At 44.1% G+C, this 19,578-nt stretch overlaps 1 protein-coding gene across 1 annotated transcript in view; it reads left to right on the forward strand.

The window, feature by feature from the left end:
* The first annotated feature begins 5,392 nt into the window (after positions 1-5,392).
* Positions 5,393-19,578, forward strand: part of LOC125718102 (protein unc-13 homolog B-like) — a 61,036-nt gene continuing 46,850 nt past the window's right edge. Inside the window, exon 1 of the mRNA XM_048991648.1 lies at positions 5,393-5,917. Coding sequence (XP_048847605.1) covers positions 5,707-5,917 — 211 coding nt within the window. The 5' untranslated portion in view covers positions 5,393-5,706. The remainder of the gene's footprint in view (positions 5,918-19,578) is intronic.

Genomic DNA, 19,578 nt, shown 5'->3' on the forward strand with positions numbered 1-19,578 from the left:
TCACTCACCACGCCATCAATGAGACGTAGGTTTAGTTTCAACATTGGTAGGAATCGGCCCCTAACCCCCCCACCCCCATAAACACACAAGGTACTCCCACAATACTGGTACATGTCCCCACTGTCCATACCCAAATCTATGCACTTCAACATGTACACTGAGAAAATGACATGTGTGGCTGTTTGGAGAGAGATTAAGCATTGTTCTGGGTAAGTGATTTCTTTACTTAATCTCCCCATTGCATGGGGGGGGGGGTCATTGAAAATACCATGTACTGGAATATTATACACAAGATGACAGCAAGTGACAGAATGATCTTCTGCTTCAGAGTACATCTAGCACAGAGATGAGGTCATAAAAGGAAAAGTTACATCAAACATTTTTGTCCACATTCATAGTCACAGTTGCGAGGGACAGATGCGTTAATTCATCCTTTGTCTTCTGTCCTCTTCGGGAGAAACAATAGCTTCATTATAGCGAGAATGTCTCTGCTCTCCGTGAGAGGTGGGTTGTCTCCGCTTTGAATGATTTTACGGCCGATTCTTTAAATCCGAGGCACCATTTGTAAGTGACATGAACCTGACATTTCAACCAGATATTATTTTTAGGAGCTGGGGGTTAAGGGTGATGTACCAACTGGTACAGAAGATTATTGAGCTGTAATTTTATTTATTAAAAAAAACAGCAACAATATAAGAACAATTTGTTTTTATTGACATGAACGTTCTAAGTTGAGAAATTGCCACATGTCCAATATATATATATAAGAGGATACAAGTTAACAGTGCATTAATCATACTCATTAATCATCCATCCATTTTCCATACCCCCTTGTCCTATGCAGAGCTTATCCTGGAAGCTACTGAATGGGTGGAGAATAGCCCAGGTCACTGTCCCAATGCAATGCAGTGCCCCCTACATTCACACCTATGGACAACTGGCAACCACAAACAACTGTAGCATGTTTTTGGATTGTGGGGGGGAACCAAAGACCTGGGTGCGCAAACTCCACACCGTACAGCCAAGGTGAAGCTTGAACACTGGTCCTCCTGAGAGGGCTGGGAGGCACTAATCACTGCACTGCTGTGGTACCACGGTGCATTAACCAACTTGTCTAAATAAATAACCTTTTCCCCACTACCCTGGAGCCAAATATACTGTCACAAAAAATTCAGACACAGTTCTTAAATCCTGACTTTTCTGACACCACTTGAAATAAGAGGAATTACTATTTGGACTTGAAAATCCATTTCTTTTGATAAAAAACGAATAATGTGTGGAATCGGATTGAATTTTACATCAAATACTGTTCTAAACAGATGCTGTGTCGTTCTTCATAAAATTGATGAAGGCAAAACAGGTGGTGGAGATGTTTCTTACAGTCACAAATAATTATGCTTCGTATAACAATAATGAGAGAAGACATTCTGCATTTTCATTATACACTTCCTTTACTTCTGTGAGCATATGGGTATATGCTGGAAGACTGTCTTTTTGGTGTTTATAATGCCAGTACAAATCAAAATTGCTCTAAATTAGGAATGACAAGGCCTTTACTCTTAGGAGTGTTTTCCACAACCACCCCTCAAACATGAGTCACAAGCCATGAACTGTACATTAAAATCAGCTATCCCACACTTCTCTGCTGCAAAAATATCAGAGTAGTTTAATACAATGTTGAAATCTTTTCCCATAATATTAGTTTGGTACCATAACCTTATGCGGAAGTTTTTACTTAAAAAAAGTTGCAAACACTTTACATGTAGGAACAGATGTTTATGATTTTCTGCTTTTTCTTATAAAAAGTGAAGATTTTCTGACGGTCATAGTGCTTACACCAAACCATACGTTGCTTATAGTGATCAAATAAACCTGTAGCTTGGGAAAAAATAATATATTATATATATATATATATATATATATATATATATATATATATATACATATATATATAATTATATATTTATATATAATAAGACATGATTATATAAATAATATATATATAAATATATATTTATATATTTATTTATTTATTTTCAATGTAGAAGGAAATGAGTAACTTTGCTGGGTCTTTTGAAATCTTGTTGTTATATCAAAAATTATATACATACATTGAAAGGGCTCATTAAACCAAATTTCTTTACAAACTATTTACAGTTGCACAGCCATCACCGGTTCCAGTAAGACGCGCCACCTGTTAGCCGGTATAATAAAACGCTGCCCCAATTTAACAACCAGTCCGTCAGCTATTGGCCAGAATACTTATAAAGACCGCCCACGGAAAAGATTACTTTGTATTAATGGACATTGTCGACGTCAGTCATGCCGTTTCAATCTGCCTTTTAGGCTTCACGTATTTTAGGTGAATCTCTATTATTTTCATGACGGCGTGAGTACGTTGGGGGCTGCCGCTCTCAATCCGCTGTCCTTCCCCAAATGTTCTTTCAGTCTGGAAGACTGAACTACGATCCAACTTCTGCGAACGGGCAGGAACAGCCGCTGTCAATGTTGTCAGTTAGTGTAATAAATCTCCTATCTGAATCCCATTGTCCAGGCTGAGGATTTTCACAAATCAGGAGCGACAATGTCTCTGCTCTGCGTGAGAGGTGGGTTGTCTCCGCTTTGAATGATTTTACGGTCGATCCTGAAACCGACACTACATTGGTTTCCTTGATCTGCCTAGTCAATAAGCCTTTATTGACTCATAGCTAAGGAGTACGTATGTACCTTTTAAGGCAGACATGCATTTTTATTTGTAAAAAAAATAAAAAGTTCATTAGGTAAAAACCTAAATTGATTGAATAATGAAAAATAGGTTGTGTGACATGTTGAAAGCATTTTTTTAAAAAGTTAAGCAACAAGGATTAACGTTCAGTGAAATAAATGATAGAATTAATATAAATACATGTTACAGACAAAATAACTTTTGATTCTTCTGTTGATCATAGAAAGACCAGTTTACTGCTACAAAATGATAACTGGTGACCCTATGAAGTTACCGAGTAACATTAGCTGGTAGATAAATGCTGCCTGAACGGCGTTCAGCAGCGCGTCCGGGGCGCATCACGGCCATAAGGCGCTTAACTATGGTGACTCGTTTGCAGTAGCTTTGAAACTACAACTTGATTGGACAGTCGTGATGAAATAAATGTCGTTCAAAATGTTACATTTTATTTTCAAATAATTAGTTTTAATTAATAAGTTGTAAGTTATTCGTGTCATTTGGGCGCAATCGATCGTTACCTGCATCTGCCAATTAACAATACTACTTTCTGCAGTAGGTTATGGACAGGAAAGCGACCGAATAAAATTATGAATTATTCATTTAGGGATTTTACGCTTCTTCTGTTCAGCTGATATGATTTTTTTTTTCATTTTATATATACATGACAGTTGTCTCAGACTAACTACCCCCATCCTGGAGTAAAAGATATTTATTTTGGTTTAAATTCCGTAGCTGATTATTGGCAAGCAAATGGTAATCGTGAAACTAGCTGCATTTAACTTTACAAGCATACAAGCTCTAAAAACTTACTTGGTTTCAAAAATGCTATGTAGCAAAAATAAATTACATTTCCCTTAATTTATTTATATGATTTTTTTTTATAGAATGTTTTTAGCCACCCACTAAATAAATAAAAATACTCATGTGTAAGTAGGTTGTTCTTGGAATAACAGCGGTATTGGTCAAAATCCCTAATCTCTGTGGTAACAGTTTGACATTTTGGAGTGAAGAATCTGTGTGTTAAGAAAATATATAATCTTGTGGCTAAACTCGTATTATCTCTGTTTTTACATTGAAATATGGGATCTATAATTCTGAGTGAAATTTTGTCTACAGAACCTTGTATATCGTCCCTGAACTTGGACATATGACTCCACTCCTTACTACACTCTTTATTACTGTTAACTCTTTATAGCTAAACCAGATCATTATTCTGTAGTGACCACTTAAATATAAAATCCTCCCTTTCATTGCTTCTTCTCTTTATTGTATTTGCCTGATAAGTTACACAGTGAGTCTCCTTGATCTTCATTCAAAATAACAGCAGTTAGTTCTCAGTAATGTGCTCAAATTACAAATGGATTATATTAACTTTTGCCCACCAGAACACAAGTCCTTAGATGTTTTGTGTTATGGTTTCGCCTTTCACTCAAAACTTTCCAGAATAGTGACATTTTAATGCATCCACTTTTTCTGCTACTCAAAATGCCCTAATGTAGAATGTATACCCTTAAAACCTTATCAGTTTATACTGTAGATATGAGCTTTCCCTAATAAGTGATGGGATACCTTTCCGTTCACTGTTAATGGTAATGTTGTCTGTATACTGTTCCCCTTCCTTTCTTGTGAACTACACTATTCACTTGTACACTTCATATGCAGCACATTTTTCTTAATAAACAGCTCTTCTGCTGCATATTTCCTGAGTCGTTTTACACAAGTAGAATGTCTTACACTAAAATGACATTGTGTGCTCAAATTAGGGTGGTTCGATAATCACAATTATTTTCGTCAGTGAGATTGGGATTATTTAACAAGAATATTCATTCACTTTGGAAATTTCATGCATTTATCCATCCATCCATCCATTTTCCAAACCGCTTATCCTACTGGGTCGCGGGGGGTCCGGAGCCTATCCCAGAAGCAATCGGCACGAGGCAGGGAACAACCCAGGATGGGGGGGCCAGCCCATCGCAAGGCACACTCACATACCATTCACTCTCACATGCACTCCTATGGGCAATTTAGTAACTCCAATTAGCCTCAGCATGTTTTTGGACTGTGGGGGGAAAACGGAGTACCCGGAGGAAACCCCACGACGACATGGGGAGAACATGCAAACTCCACACACCCAGGCGGAGACTCGAACCCGGGATCATACATTTATCGAACTTTAAAAAAACTTTTTAAAACACGATGGAGAACCTGCTTAATGTCTTTGGACTGTGGGAGGAAACAAGGAGGGTCCTTTCATAACACAAGGAGAACATGCAAACTGCATACACAGAAACGGGGTGGAGCCCCCAACCCCGGAGCTATGACCTAGCATGCCGCTCCACAATAAAACATAATGGGTTCAAAATGATTCTGATGGCAGTTTTTCATGCATTATTAATTTTTGCCTTGTAATGGAAGTGGGCCTTAGCCAAAACAGGATGGAGTACAGATGGAACTTGGTACAGGCAGCATGTAGAAATGTTTGTACTCATACTTTATGATGACATGTTTGCATGTCTTTACAAAAAAAAACACACTTCCTTACCCGCTATACCTGCCAAACAGATCACATTCTATTGTTTTTCATATACATCACACATAAGACATGTGATATGATTTGGCCAATCAGCACAGCCATCTAGCAGGAAGTCAGTCTGATGGTTGGTGAATGAAAGATGGATCCAAGTTTTTACTGCCCGATCTGTCCCAGCTCTCTGATTTGTTCCTTGCGCGTCTGCACCGCATTGTATTTTCTGGCACTATCCAATCCATTCATTCCACAATTGTGTGGCACACCACATTGTCTGTATATACAGCAAACTACATGGGTCGCTTTATTGTTTAGTGAGAACTGGTGTTAAACTGCTGAAAAATGGTTTTCTTTGCTTGTCATTTTAAGTACAGTCGAACTTCGTTACTACGTACCCCGGATACAACGTTTTCACCTTTTCAACGTACAGGTTTCTAATTCCCGTTTTTAGCCTATGTATTATTCCAATAGCAGCCATTGTTTACAGCGTACACCCTTACAGCGTAAACTTCGATATAACATCCAAATTTCTAGAGAAAATACGAAAACTAACCATCGTTACAATGTACAGCGCTCTCCCCGCCCACTGTTTATTTTAAAAATCCATTTTGACCAGCCGTTGTGTATTTTCCTTGCCGTTTATCGCCGGCCGGCACTAAGTAACCGTGAGTAATTTAAGGAAAATTTCAAGGGTCCAAATGAGCTTTGTCGAATTATTTAACAAGTAATAATGTGTTCGTTTGTTTTGTAGTCAATTTAAGGGTCTGTTCTATTAAAGTTTTATCATTTACATGGATATAACGATATATATACATATAGATATACATATAACGAGGTTCGACTGTATTCCCTCTGGATGTCAATTTTCAGTTTTGGGATCAAGAAATATGCCACATCTGAAATATCAGTTAATAGTTCCATCATTTGAAATTGCTGCTGTTCAGTGACATGATATTTTTAGTTTACTTATAACTGGTTCACCTATACGGTCACCGCTCTATGACTGGGGTACCTAACAAGACCTCCAAACACGCATAGGCTCAAGTACAGGTGCTCTGCAAAACTTTTACTAAAGAGGCAGAGAAGACAAAGAATCTGAAAATAGAATATTTGGTTTAATATCTGGTTAAATGAACTTGATGCCGTAAAACGAAATCTCATTTGTGTCCGAATTCAGGGGTTGCATCCTTCAAAGGACTCTGTCTATGTCACCTTTGTAGACTGCGTCCTTGGAAGGTTTATGCAATGAATCTTGGGATATGTTGGGCTGTCACTACAGGATCTGAGTTAACCATGGATTTGAGTCGCTTGTGCACTAATGTTGAAAGCCAAATACAAAAGCAACTAAAAACAAACTAAAAAAATAACTAAAACTGAAAACTAACTAAAAGCAAGCCAAATACAGAAAAACATATATGTCCCATTTCTCTGACAGGCTTTTTACAATGACAATACAGATAATTAATGGTATCCAGCCATTTTATGAAAGTACAGATGCTCCTCTACTTACGAATGAGATACGTTCTGAAAGGCCGTTCGTAACTTGAAATGTAAGTGAGTCATTATTGAGTATCATTTTAAGCGTATACACAAATACAAAGAACTAGGATGCTGGGAGTACTCACGCTACACCGCTACGCAGTAGGAGTAGTGGGCAGAAGTTGTACTAGGTGGAATTGGCACGTAGAAAAAAAATTGATGTTGCGGATAGGAAACAGGAGTCCAATGAACACAGTTTAGACTTAGTCCTCTTCGTTCGTATGTCTGAAAGTTCGTAAGTTGAAAGCTTGCAAGTAGACGAGCGTCTGTATATGTAAATGCATGAGATGGGCCTAACTCGCTGTAATTGGTAAGGGTGCAGGTTTGGCTGGTGGTCCTTTATTACTACACGGTTGACTCCAATCCTGTAGTGACACATCTATTGGGTGGATCCTTCGTGAAAAGGATGCATTCCTGGACCACATTCTTTGAGCAGCATTCAGATTGTAGTAACAAACTTATGAAGATTTTTTTTTTATTTTCGTGAAGTGGTTGCTCCCTTTCATGCTCAGCTGTCGCGGATCTTCAGCCTGATCAGTGATATTCAGCCTTGCTTCAGTTGTGGTCTTTGCATATATTTCGTGCTGCTATTTCATATTCAAAATGATGTGTATTTGCTGCTTGGATGCTTGTGGAATCACACCTTCACCTTACTCTTGCAGAGAGCTGTAAGTTCCAATGAGTATTGACACCCCTACCAGTGTGTGCTGTTCCTATGGGAAGGTGAGAGTTAACATGTAGTACCTGAGTTATTTGGCTTAATGACTGTATTTAAAGGGGTCAGTGTAACCTCAGAAATTGGACTCCCTGCTATCCTTGCTGTGAAAATAAGGATTTGTGCCTGTTGTATGATCTAAACAATGGGTCTCCAGTTGTGGTCCTGGTGAGCTACTATCCAGTAGGTTTTCTATTCTACCTGGTTCTGATGAGCTACATTTGTTCCTGGTATTTACCTGAGAACAGGTATGGCTCATCAGAAGCTTGGTGTGATAGACAACCCACTGGATAGTAGGTCTCCGGGACTGGAGTTTCAGACCCCTGTTCTAAACAGATGAACAAAGCAGTTCATTGGCTGTCCGTGTAACAAATGTTGAAGTTTATAGACATCTGTTGTTTTTATCTTGTCTTGCCATTAAAGCTACTGTTTACTGTGTGTGTGTGTGTGTGTGTGTATGTATGTGTGTGTATGTATGTATGTATGTATTATGGACAATTTGTGATGAGCACAGAATTCCAATAACAAAACATCGCTCTGGTTCAAATCGGGGGGGCTGTTCCTCTCAATCACGCCACTCCAGGTCTCACTGTCATTGCCCAAGTGAACATTGAAATCCCCCAGCAGAACAAGAGAGTTCCCAGGAGGAGTGTTTTCCAACACCCCTTCCAAGGACTCCAAAACTGAACTGCTGCTTGGTGCATAAGACAAACAACAGTCAGGACCCATCCCCCCACCCTGAAGGCGAAGGGAGGCTACCCTCTCGTCCACTGCGGTAAACCCCAATGTACAGGTGCCCAGCCAGGGGGCAGTAAGTATACCCACCCCTGCTCGGCGCCTCTCCTTGTGAGCAACTTCAGAGTGGAGGAGGGTCCAACTCTCCTCAAGGAGACTGGTTCCAGAGCCCAAGCTGTGTGTCGAGGTGAACCCGACTATATCTAGCCGGAACTTCTCAACCCCGCGCACCAGCTCAGGCTCCTTCCCTGTCAGAGAGGTGACATTCCATGTCCCCAGAGCTAACTTCTGCAGCCGACAATCGGACTATTCGGACTAATATATATATATATATAATTTATGGTGTACTTTGTACTTACTCTTATTTCTTTTTTTACCCTTCCTTTTTGATCTCCTCAAGTTCTACGTCAGTGGTCGCCAAACAGTTAATCGCGATCGGTGGGTTGATCGCCAAGACAATCGTAGTTCAGCAACGTTGGGACTCTGTAGCTCCTGATTTTCTTTTTAAAAATAGCTCTCATTGTGGAAAAAGGTTGGACACCACTGTTATACCTGCTTTGTCTTTTAGCCTCTGTCCCTGAATGATGTGGTATAGACACACGCACACCCACACACCCTGGATTATACTAAATCAAAGTCTTCAGGGCCTCCCTTTGACGCTGCCCATTTTAATCACTGCTCCTTTACATATCCACACATGTTGCGGCACAAGTGATGCTGCTGCTATCTGACACATTGTGGACAAATGCAGCACACACCCATAATTTAAATTATACTGGTGTTTTGCAGTTTGCTGGATTCAAAGCGATAGCTGTTCCCTCCTAAGGAGACTTATTCCAATTAAAATCTGTAATAGTTTAATCTCCATTAAAATTTCAATGGAGAACATTATTTTTTGGGCGGTGGTGTCTGAATATACATCAATGTCAGGTGAAGTGGTAACTGATTGGCAGGGAAATTTAAATAAAATGTTAACTCTTTAGCATTGCAAGAACAATTGCATACCCATCTGTACTGTATTTATCAGATTTATTTTAATTACTCGCCAACAAAGTAACAAATATGACATCCCATCCATTTTCTGTAATGTCTTTAAAGGTTCAATTTTTAAAACAATCTGTGCAACAATGAAATGCAATGGTGTAGTATTTTTCTCAGTTTTTAAAATGGGTGGTTAGGTGCAGGAATATATTTTAATTCCATTAAAATTGTCAGCATGTTACGGGCTTCATGAAGTTTACTGAAAGATGACGTTGGAAGGTGGAATCCCAACAAGGAGAGAGATTTTGTCCATTTGTGTAGGTCTGCTGACAGAGAATCAAGGGTTTGTTAATGAGTGATGGGTAGGTAATGGCTCTCTCAGCATCTGTAAGGCGTGAACAGAAGTCCCCCCCCCCAGCATGACTGTTTTGCTGACATTTGTTATCCTTTCTGCTGTCGGGCCGGGTCACTCTTTGGGGGAAAAGGAACCCCTTGTGCTGAAAGTCAGCCTGTGACCAAGTCAGAACCACAGAACCAGCTGCTGGCTGAAGATTGCTTTTACAGAGTGTGTCTTGCTGTGGTCCCAGGACACAGGTCATAGTATAACTTGTTGAGTGTAGGGTCCAGCAGTTGACAGCAGGTAATCTGTCAAATTGAGGTACCTGGAGTGCTGAGGCTGTCAGAAGGCAGACGGATCACTCACATGACATGTCATGTGTCACGGGACGTTGTAAGCCGGTAAGGCGAACAGGCAGGCGAGCCAACAGGAAGCAGGCCGACAGGCGAAAGCAGGGCAAACGGGGATTTATTTAGGCAGACGGGAACAGGAAACATCTCACACGAACTAACATCGACTGACATTAATGACAGACAAAGCAAACCGGGGAGACCAGGACTTAAATACACGGAACAAGGCAGCAGGAAACAAGACACGACTGGGCAGGATCAGGAAATCACACGTGGGTAATTAGGGGGCGTGGCACACACGAGGAGCGGACGAGCCGGGCATGACAGAACCCCCCCCCAAAGGCGCGCTACACCGGGCGCGCCAAGGAAGGGGGCGACGGACGGGACGAGGCAGGACAGGACCTGGAAAACAAGAACAGAATTAACGCAGGACAGGGAACAGGACCGAGGTACAAAACAGAGCGAGGGACAAGACAAAAGACAAAACCTGACAGAGGGCCGGGAAGGCAGACAGGCAAACCAGGAAGGGAGACACAGAAGGAACGGGCGGAACAAAGGGGCCAGGAGTGCAAGGCGGGCACACCGGGGCACAAGGAACAGAGACGGGAGGAACAAAGGAACGAGGAACGGAGAAAGGAGGAAAGACAGGAGGAGGAGCAAACAAAGGAGGGACCAGGGCAGGAGAGAAGGGAGAGAAGGCGGGGGAACAAAGGGGAGCCCGAGGGAGCCCCAGCGGGCGACGGGCGGCAGCCGGAGGGGCCGCAGGCGGCCGGGAGGCCGGAGCCGGAGGGGACCGAGAAGGGGCAGAGGAGACAGGGCGAGGGACCCGCGGAGGGGCCAGGGAGGGAGCAGGAGGGAGCACCGGGGAAGGGGACGAGGGAGTAGGAAGGGGCCAGGGCGAAGGCCCGGAGGAGGGGGGAGCCGCAGCAGGCGGCGACGTCCGGGGGAGGGCCGGAGGTAGGGGCCCCGCAGGCGACCGAGGAGCCGCCGTCGGGGAACCCCCAGGCGACCGACCAGGACCCGGAGAGGGGAGCGAGGCAGGGCGACGAGGCACCGGAGAGGGACCCGCAGGCGACAGCCGACCCGGAGGGCCAGGACCCGCAGGCGCCAACCGAGCCCCAGCGCAGGCGAGGCAGGGCGAGCCAGGGGGCAGGGCGGGCGGGACCCCAGCCCTGCGTCTGTGTCCCCTCCCTTTACGGGACACAGACATGACCCCAGGTCGGGGTCGTTCTCGCCGGGGCGAGGGACTAGGGGTTACGAGTTCTGTCCCCGAGGGGTCCCATTCCAGCTCCTCCACCTCCGAAGAGGGAGGAGCCAAGATGGAGTTGTCCAGGACCACCTCGGGGACTAGGACAGGGACTGGAGCTGCTGCAGGCGGAGGGGGCGCCTCTGGAGCTGCTGCAGGCGGAGGGGGCGCCTCTGGAGCTGCTGCAGGCGGAGGGGGCGCCTCTGGAGCTGCTGCATGCCGCCGGGGCGCCGGGACAGGAACACGGTCAGGCCGCGGGGGGGGCGCCTGCCCGGGAACTGGAGCGCGGTCAGGAACTGGAGCGCGGTCAGGAACTGGAGCGCGGTCAGGAACTGGAGCGCGGTCAGGAACTGGAGCGCGGTCAGGAACTGGAGGTGGCTGCAGTGGGGGCGCCGGCCCGGGAGCTGCAGCAGGCGGCTGCAGAGGGGGCGCCTGCCCTGGAGCTGCAGGTGGCTGCAGTGGGGGCACCTGCCCTGGAGCTGCAGCAGGTGGCTGCAGTGGGGGCGCCTGCCCGGGAGCTGCAGTAGGCGGCTGCAGAGGGGGTGCCTCTGCAGGAACTGGAACACGGTCAGGAACTGGAGCGCGGTCAAGAACTGGAGGTGGCTGCAGTGGGGGCGCCGGCCCGGGAGCTGCAGCAGGCGGCTGCAGAGGGGGCGCCTGCCCTGGAGCTGCAGGTGGCTGCAGTGGGGGCACCTGCCCTGGAGCTGCAGCAGGTGGCTGCAGTGGGGGCGCCTGCCCGGGAGCTGCAGCAGGCGGCTGCAGAGGGGGTGCCTCTGCAGGAACTGGAACACGGTCAGGAACTGGAGCGCGGTCAGGAACTGGAGCGCGGTCAGGAACTGGAGCGCGGTCAGGAACTGGAGGTGGCTGCAGTGGGGGCGCCGGCCCGGGAGCTGCAGCAGGCGGCTGCAGAGGGGGCGCCTGCCCTGGAGCTGCAGGTGGCTGCAGTGGGGGCACCTGCCCTGGAGCTGCAGCAGGTGGCTGCAGTGGGGGCGCCTGCCCGGGAGCTGCAGCAGGCAGCGAAGGCGGCTGCGCAGGCGGCTGCACGGGAGCAGGGTCCGCCGGCAATGGCGGCTGCACGGGCGGCTGTACTGGAGAGGGGTCCGCGGGCAGCGACGGCCGTTCTGGAGCGGGATCCACCGCTCTCCGGAGCAGGAGCAGCCCTCGGAGATCCGCTGCGAACTGCTCCAGGACTTCCGGGGGGGAAGCAGGAGTGAACGCAGCGAACCCCTCCTCTAGCTGCACCACGAGCTGGTCCGCTTCGGGCGACATCTGCCCGGCCAGTTCATCCCTCACCCTCCAGTATAACCCCTGGAGGGTGAAGAACTGGGTAATGTGAGTCGGGGTTGGAGCGATTACCTCCGGCCGGAGTGTCTCTGCCGTAAGCGGTGGTACGAGCTGAGCCGGCACAGATGAGACGGGCTTGGTCCCTTTAAGGATCCGGGGAACCCGTGGTATAGCGTCCCTAACCGAGCTGGCCCATCTGTTGGCCAGTTTAGCGGCGGCGATGATCCCAGAACTGCCCGGAGAGTCCTCCAGATCATCAGCAGGGAGACAAGCGGGGACAAGGGCGCACGCCCCCAGGACGATCGCCGAAGCGATCGCCGGCTTGCTCTTCCTTTTCTTCCGCCGGTTCCTGATGACGGCGGGAGGCTGCGCGCTGCCAGCAAAGGCGGACGGCGGGAGAATAGTCCCCGGCTCGCGCGGCTTGACGTACCGCTCCTTCCGGAGCTCGTCCAGCCGCTGAAAGTTCTCGCACACCTCCTCCGCGAGGTGTGCGTCCTCCTCCAGGGACATCCGGTCTAGGATATCCCAGCTCCGGTCGACGAGGTCCCATGCCGGGGGATCTTCCCGGATACCGGGCTGGGCAATCCAAAATAGCAGCTGTTCTACGTAGCTGCAGTAGTCCTCTTCAGCTACGGAAGCTGCCCTTTCTTTAGGGTCTGTCATTCTGTCACGGGACGTTGTAAGCCGGTAAGGCGAACAGGCAGGCGAGCCAACAGGAAGCAGGCCGACAGGCGAAAGCAGGGCAAACGGGGATTTATTTAGGCAGACGGGAACAGGAAACATCTCACACGAACTAACATCGACTGACATTAATGACAGACAAAGCAAACCGGGGAGACCAGGACTTAAATACACGGAACAAGGCAGCAGGAAACAAGACACGACTGGGCAGGATCAGGAAATCACACGTGGGTAATTAGGGGGCGTGGCACACACGAGGAGCGGACGAGCCGGGCATGACATCATGACACATTGTTCACGGCAAAAAGATGGGCTTCCCAATCGTCTGTACTGTACTCTCTCTAGTTATGGTCTGTATGGTCTGTCAAACTGAAATATGTTTATTACTGATATTCCCCTCAGTTATAAGGGCACTGTACTTATATATAATATAAATTAATTTTTATCTGAAATCTGTTGATAATTTATAAAAAAAGTTTTATTTACTACAGGATACTAGTTTTATTATAAACTTTATTTAATTTACTGGTTAATCCTGACAAAGCACGAGACTGAAATAAGCTCATGTTGAACGGCAAGCCTTTTCACCACTTGACGTGTTATAGGAGGGGTTTCATTACGCGAAATGAGCTAAGCCATTACCCTGAGGATATCAGGCGGACAAGTTGTGAAATGTTAATCAGCATTAAATTTTCATCGGAGTACATTCAATGAATGTATGCTTGTTGATATCCTCTATGTTGATGGTGTGCGTATGATTTCACCTGTGCTGGCACAATGTGATACCACTGACAATAAAATGCATTTTTTTTCCAGAGAAAGAATCAAGTACATAGTGTTGTTTTGATATCGTCCAATTATAGAGTAAAGGTCTTCATATATTCTTATATGTATGTGTGTTTGACTGTGGATGAGTTAGAAAATCTAATTTCTTTATAGAACAGCATGGATCAGAACACACATCAGTACCGTTTTGTATTCTTCATTTTAAAATATGATGATGTGTGAAATATTACCATTTGAAAGATTTGTACAACCTATATAATAATAATGATAATTGTTATTGATACTCTATTGATCCCCATGGGGAAATTCTATACACCTGCCCCAACTGGCTTTCTGTAGGTGAGATCAAGCTGGCCATGAGGGGCAGCAACCCATAACAGCACCCAGGGAGCTGGGGGTTAAGAACCTTTCTCAAAGACCCACAGATGTGGCAAGGCTGGGCTCAAACCAGCAACCTTCTGATCACAGGCACAGAGGCTTAGCCCACTGAGCCACATGCTGCTCCCAAATCCATTTTCATGTGGTAGAGTTTGAGCTGTTAAGTCATAGTATTTTTGTACATTATATTTTATATATATAAATAAAGCATCATAAGAGAGAAGGTTCCAGAGGCAAACAGAAATGGAGAGAGTAATCCTTTGGCCATCTGGCAAGTTTACCATCAGGGAGAGTGTCACATGACTCAGGGTGGGCCAGGGTGGGGGGCATTGTGTACCATACTATTTTAATTTTTATCTTTTACCAAAAGTGGGTGGGGGGCTGGAGAGTATTACACCGCCATGGTGCCTGAACTTGCTCTGCTTGCTTTGTTCACAGTGTAGCTGATCAGCAGAAGTGTATGGTCTGATGGATGGGCTTATTTAACTACTTGGCCTGCTACCAAATAATAGGCTGACATATAACAGCTGAAGCTGCTGCTAAGTGCTGCAGATTGTTATGTTGTTACCCTGTTAAATGTGCAGTGTTAAATCTTTATCTGAGTCAAAAGACAAAATTTGAATTTAACAGACATTCCCAGCAATCATATCTGTGTATGTGTGTGTGTATATATATATATATAATATATAAACCTGAATTTTTAAGTATGCAAAATTTGAGTATTTTAGGGATTTTTATAGATTTTTCTCCCAAGATGTTTTTATGTTTATGTTAGAAAGGATTAGTATATAGTATCATAAAACACGTACTTCTTAAGAGAATATTAAAAAAAGAGTAGTATTTAGAAAAAGGCATTTCCCATAGTAAAATTAAACATGAGAAATTGAATGTTGTATACCTCTGCAGGATTACGTTATGGAACATTTCATTCCAGTTGTTACTGCATATCTTTAATAAATACCCCCCAATTTAAAATATGTGTATGCCTATGAGGTATGCAAGATATACTGTACTTCCTAGAGCATGTAACTGTTCTGTTGAAGTAACTTTCTTAGTATTTTGGTTCTGTAATTTTTAATGTCCCAATACAGTCTTACGTTGAGTTACTCCTTATCAAGTCACATTTACATCTAGGGTTGGGTATTGGCACAGATGCCCCCGTTCGATTCTGATTCACAAGCTAATGACTCGATTCAATTTCATTTGATTCCTATTCAATATCATTGGATAACAAAACTAACAAACAAACATTTACAAATGCAGAGTTACTAGAAGCAAACTATGAAAACCATTAAAGAAAGGCCAAAGGCTTGTTAACGAAAAGCTTTTTATTTGAGGAATACATTGGTATAGGAGAAAACCAACTTCTAGACTTTTAGTCGCTTTCATTTGCTTCAGTGTTGCCCACGACATTTGAAAAAAACAAGATTCTCATGATATTCTCATAACTGACAGCAAGTTAGTATGTTTTATCCAATAATATCCAGTTTCCCCTTACAACATTTGCTTTTCTGTCACCATAAGCAGTGTACTGATTGTGATTTGTGTGATAAAGTCCTACTTGCTTACATTTATGCGCTGGAGTACGCCATGACTGACAATGTACCTGTCACTACACGATCTGAGCCAACCGTGGATTTGAGTTGCACATGTGCTGCCGATCTGAGTCAACTGTGTTAAAATATTATACTATTCAAGTAATAAAGGACTTTAGACCATCTGCAAAACCTGCACCCTTCACGGTTATAGACAGTTAAGTCCTATCGCATGTATTTGCATAAATTTTCATAAAATTTATATGTATTGACACTGGCAAAGCCCCTCACAGGAATTAGACATACTTTTTTTTTTGTATTCAGCTTGCTTTTACTTAGATTTCCGTTTTAGTAGTAGTAATTGTAGTAATAATTACAATTGTAAAAAAACAATAAGGTTCCATAGCACTTCGTGCTTTGGACCCTTAATTACAGTTGTAATTAATATTAGGTGCTTTTGTATTTAACTTTCAATGTTGGTGCATGCAATACTCAAAGCCATGGTTGACTCAGATGCAGGGGTGTGTCTCAATATCAAGAACGCACAGTTCGTACTTGTGGTCTTGGCAAGACTGGACTTGCTTACTTGCCTTCCAAGAACTATTTTGGGATACAATGAACCATGGGATTGGTCCCATGTTGCGAAGATGCATGCGATGTATTCGATGCATCCTTGATATTTGGGGCAGGGCAATAATGAAATCTGGGTATTTTTGCAGTTCTCTATTTCTCTTCTTGAATATTGGAACTGGTCTTTGGCAATGGAAGATATTAAATCGCCAGAACCAGGATCACGATTAATCATAATATTGATATTTTTCTCCACCCCTTTTTATGTCCAGCGTCCATAGTAAGTAATGTACACTAATTGAGATGCCTGTAAGTGGATATAGGATGTTAGTGGGTGTATCGCTGAATGTCCGTCGCTGCCTGTTGTGTAACGATCCACTATCAGTATCTAACTTGTAATACAGTAGGGCATACTGCCCAGATTGACTTGTGATGGACAGCCCAGATTGACTTGTGCCCGGTGGTTTCAGTCCCAAATGTGAATGAAAATGAAAGGCTGTATGTGATATGAAGAATACAATTAGACTGACTGACAGGCAAAGAGCTATTATTGATGTATGTCTTCCTTGTATTTTCATATTATTGCGATTTTTCTCGGATTTTTTTTTCCAGGTAATCTTAGCACTCCAGCATTCATTTGCAAGACAATGCACCTGCCAAGTCCAAATCTGCTGTTTTCTCCAGCTTAAATTGTGATTCTGTCTAAAAACAGGACATGTCATTTTCTTTGTCTTTTTGAATTAGAATGTGGGAGCATCGTGGTGGCATAGTGGCTAGCGGGGGTGCATCTCACTTTTGGAGACCTGGGCTTGAGTTTCTGTCACCGCTCTACTGTATGTGTGTGGAGTTTGAATGATCTCCTCGTGTCATGGGGGGATTTCCTCCCACAATCCATGAACATGCTATGGTGAACTGCCAAAATGTCCATAGGTGTGAATTGTGTGTCTGTGTCCGTGTGTGTCTGTGCATCTTGTAATGGGTCGGCCCACTGGTTGTTCCCTGCTTTGCACTTGTAGGTTTCATGATAGAACCCAGAGCACCGTGAACCCCTGCTGTACGGTTCAGGAATCGAGCCGACTGAGATGCAGAATACAGGGTTTTCGATAGGGAGAGCGTGAACTACAAAGACATGGTACAAATGTCAATGACAGACCTGGGGAAACAGGCTTGAATGCCGACTGAAATACACAAGACAAGCCAAGATACCAGGAAAAAGGTGATCACCATCGGGGGGGCGTGGCACACACGAGGATCGGACGAGCTGGGCGTGACAGCCGTCATGCTCACTGAAAGGACTTCTTTTGTATGTGTGTCCAGTTCATGTAGTACTTTTCCCTGCATTGCTCTCTCCATGTCTGTGTAATGTGGTGCTTTTTGTTACTACACTTAGAATGCATTCTACAGTATATGACTGCCTCATTTAAATCAGAATTCCAATGTCAGTGAGTTTTGTACCCAATTATAGTGAAAATAAACTTTTCCATTATTTTTGTTTAGAACATGGTATGACTGTTTCATCAACAATTTTTGTTTGTTTTCAAATTCAGTTTTCAGTAAGTCTGTAACATTTTAATGAAAATAAATGCAACAGACTAAAAGCGAATAATATTGGTGCATGTGGCCAATTGTATAGTATGGAGACATTATTTCTCAGTCATTTAAAAAATAAATAATACAGGAAACCGACAGAGTGATATTTGAGTGAAAGAAAAACACAAATTTAGCTTAGGTCAGTCTGCTGAGCCAAACCCCCAGCATGCAAACTGCCCTGGTATTACTGTACTAGCATTCGTCTACGGACATGCCTGATTTTCAACAGCATTTTAGAGGTCATCAGGGGTTATGGAAAGTGCAGATACTTTCTTAGGCAAACCTAAGAAAATAATCTGGGCCAATTTTGAACAAAAAAAAACATTGGTAATAATTTCCTGACCCATAGCTTTTTGAATATTTTCCCAAACCTTGGCTGTGTCCCTCTTGGACACTCAGTCCCTCTGGTTTGCTGCTGCAGTCACCATGGCGGCCAGTTGTCTGAAGCAAATCCTTAATTGTTGCTATAAAAGACAAACCAAGCGAGCGATACAGTACGAGGGCGCGATTATGTCTGAAGGGTATGTGTGTGCGCGTGGTTAGATCATTTGGAGGAAATGTGCTGTTGAGAGACAAAATGGAAAGAAATCTTTTTCATTTCAAGGGGCAAACTGATCAAAGAATATGTAGATGTGTGCAGGATGATTTTGTTGCAAAGTGAATTATGGGATTGGTCTCGCTGACTTGGTCTCTGCTGGGTTATATATGCTATGATTTCTGGCTTCGTTATTGGTTTATGCTGCAGTTATTTAAAAGGGGTGTTGCAGTTAGGTATGTGTGTGTGTCTTCATATTGTTGAATGTCACATATCTGTCAGCTCGTCCCCCCCAGTCTGTGTGTTAGTCCCAAAGTTGCTGCCCTCCCCTCCTTCTCCTGTCCTTTGTCTTCTGCCCCTTGCAAAGACCCCTGTGTTCAGTTCTCTGGCTCGTGCATGTTCTGTGGTTCTGCATATTCCCTGATTTTGCTGTTTATCGCTGACTCTGAATCGCCTGAATCCTTTCCTGGTCTCCTGTTTGCTTTTCTAATTTTGTGTTAGTTCTCTGTGGTTGGACTGCTGGGCTTGGATGCATTTTTATTTGTTCCTTGTTTCTGTATTATTGTGTGGCATCTTTTGTTTGTAAGACAATGGGGTTACAATATAGACTTTGATGTCTATGTGTTTAGATTTTTTTAGCTTAGTTTTTATCTGCAGTTACTTGTCCATCTTGCATAGTCGCTGTGCCAGGTCACCATTCCAGGACTCCACAGCATATGATTTCATAATCCAACACCTTCATTTGTCACAATTAGTTATGGCTCCACCCTAAACGTATCAAGGGCAATGGTCCATATAATTGAATACCTTTAATAATACTTGTTCTGCTGCAGAATCTTTTCTACTGGACAGGCAGTCGGCAGAGAGAAAATTACTGTCTTTCCTGAATATTCCATTTTGATGAAGCACTCTTTTGTAAGAGGAAGGATATTTTAGCTTTCTAGCATACAGGCATTGTGATGTGCAAGATAAAAAAGTTAGTTCAACCTCTGTTACTGACGTTTGTCTCATGGGGCTGTTTGACTGAATGAACTGTAATTAGGACATAAGAAACTGGGTTTATC

The sequence above is a fragment of the Brienomyrus brachyistius genome, chromosome 2, assembly GCF_023856365.1.
Source record: "Brienomyrus brachyistius isolate T26 chromosome 2, BBRACH_0.4, whole genome shotgun sequence".
Lineage (NCBI taxonomy): Eukaryota > Metazoa > Chordata > Actinopteri > Osteoglossiformes > Mormyridae > Brienomyrus > Brienomyrus brachyistius.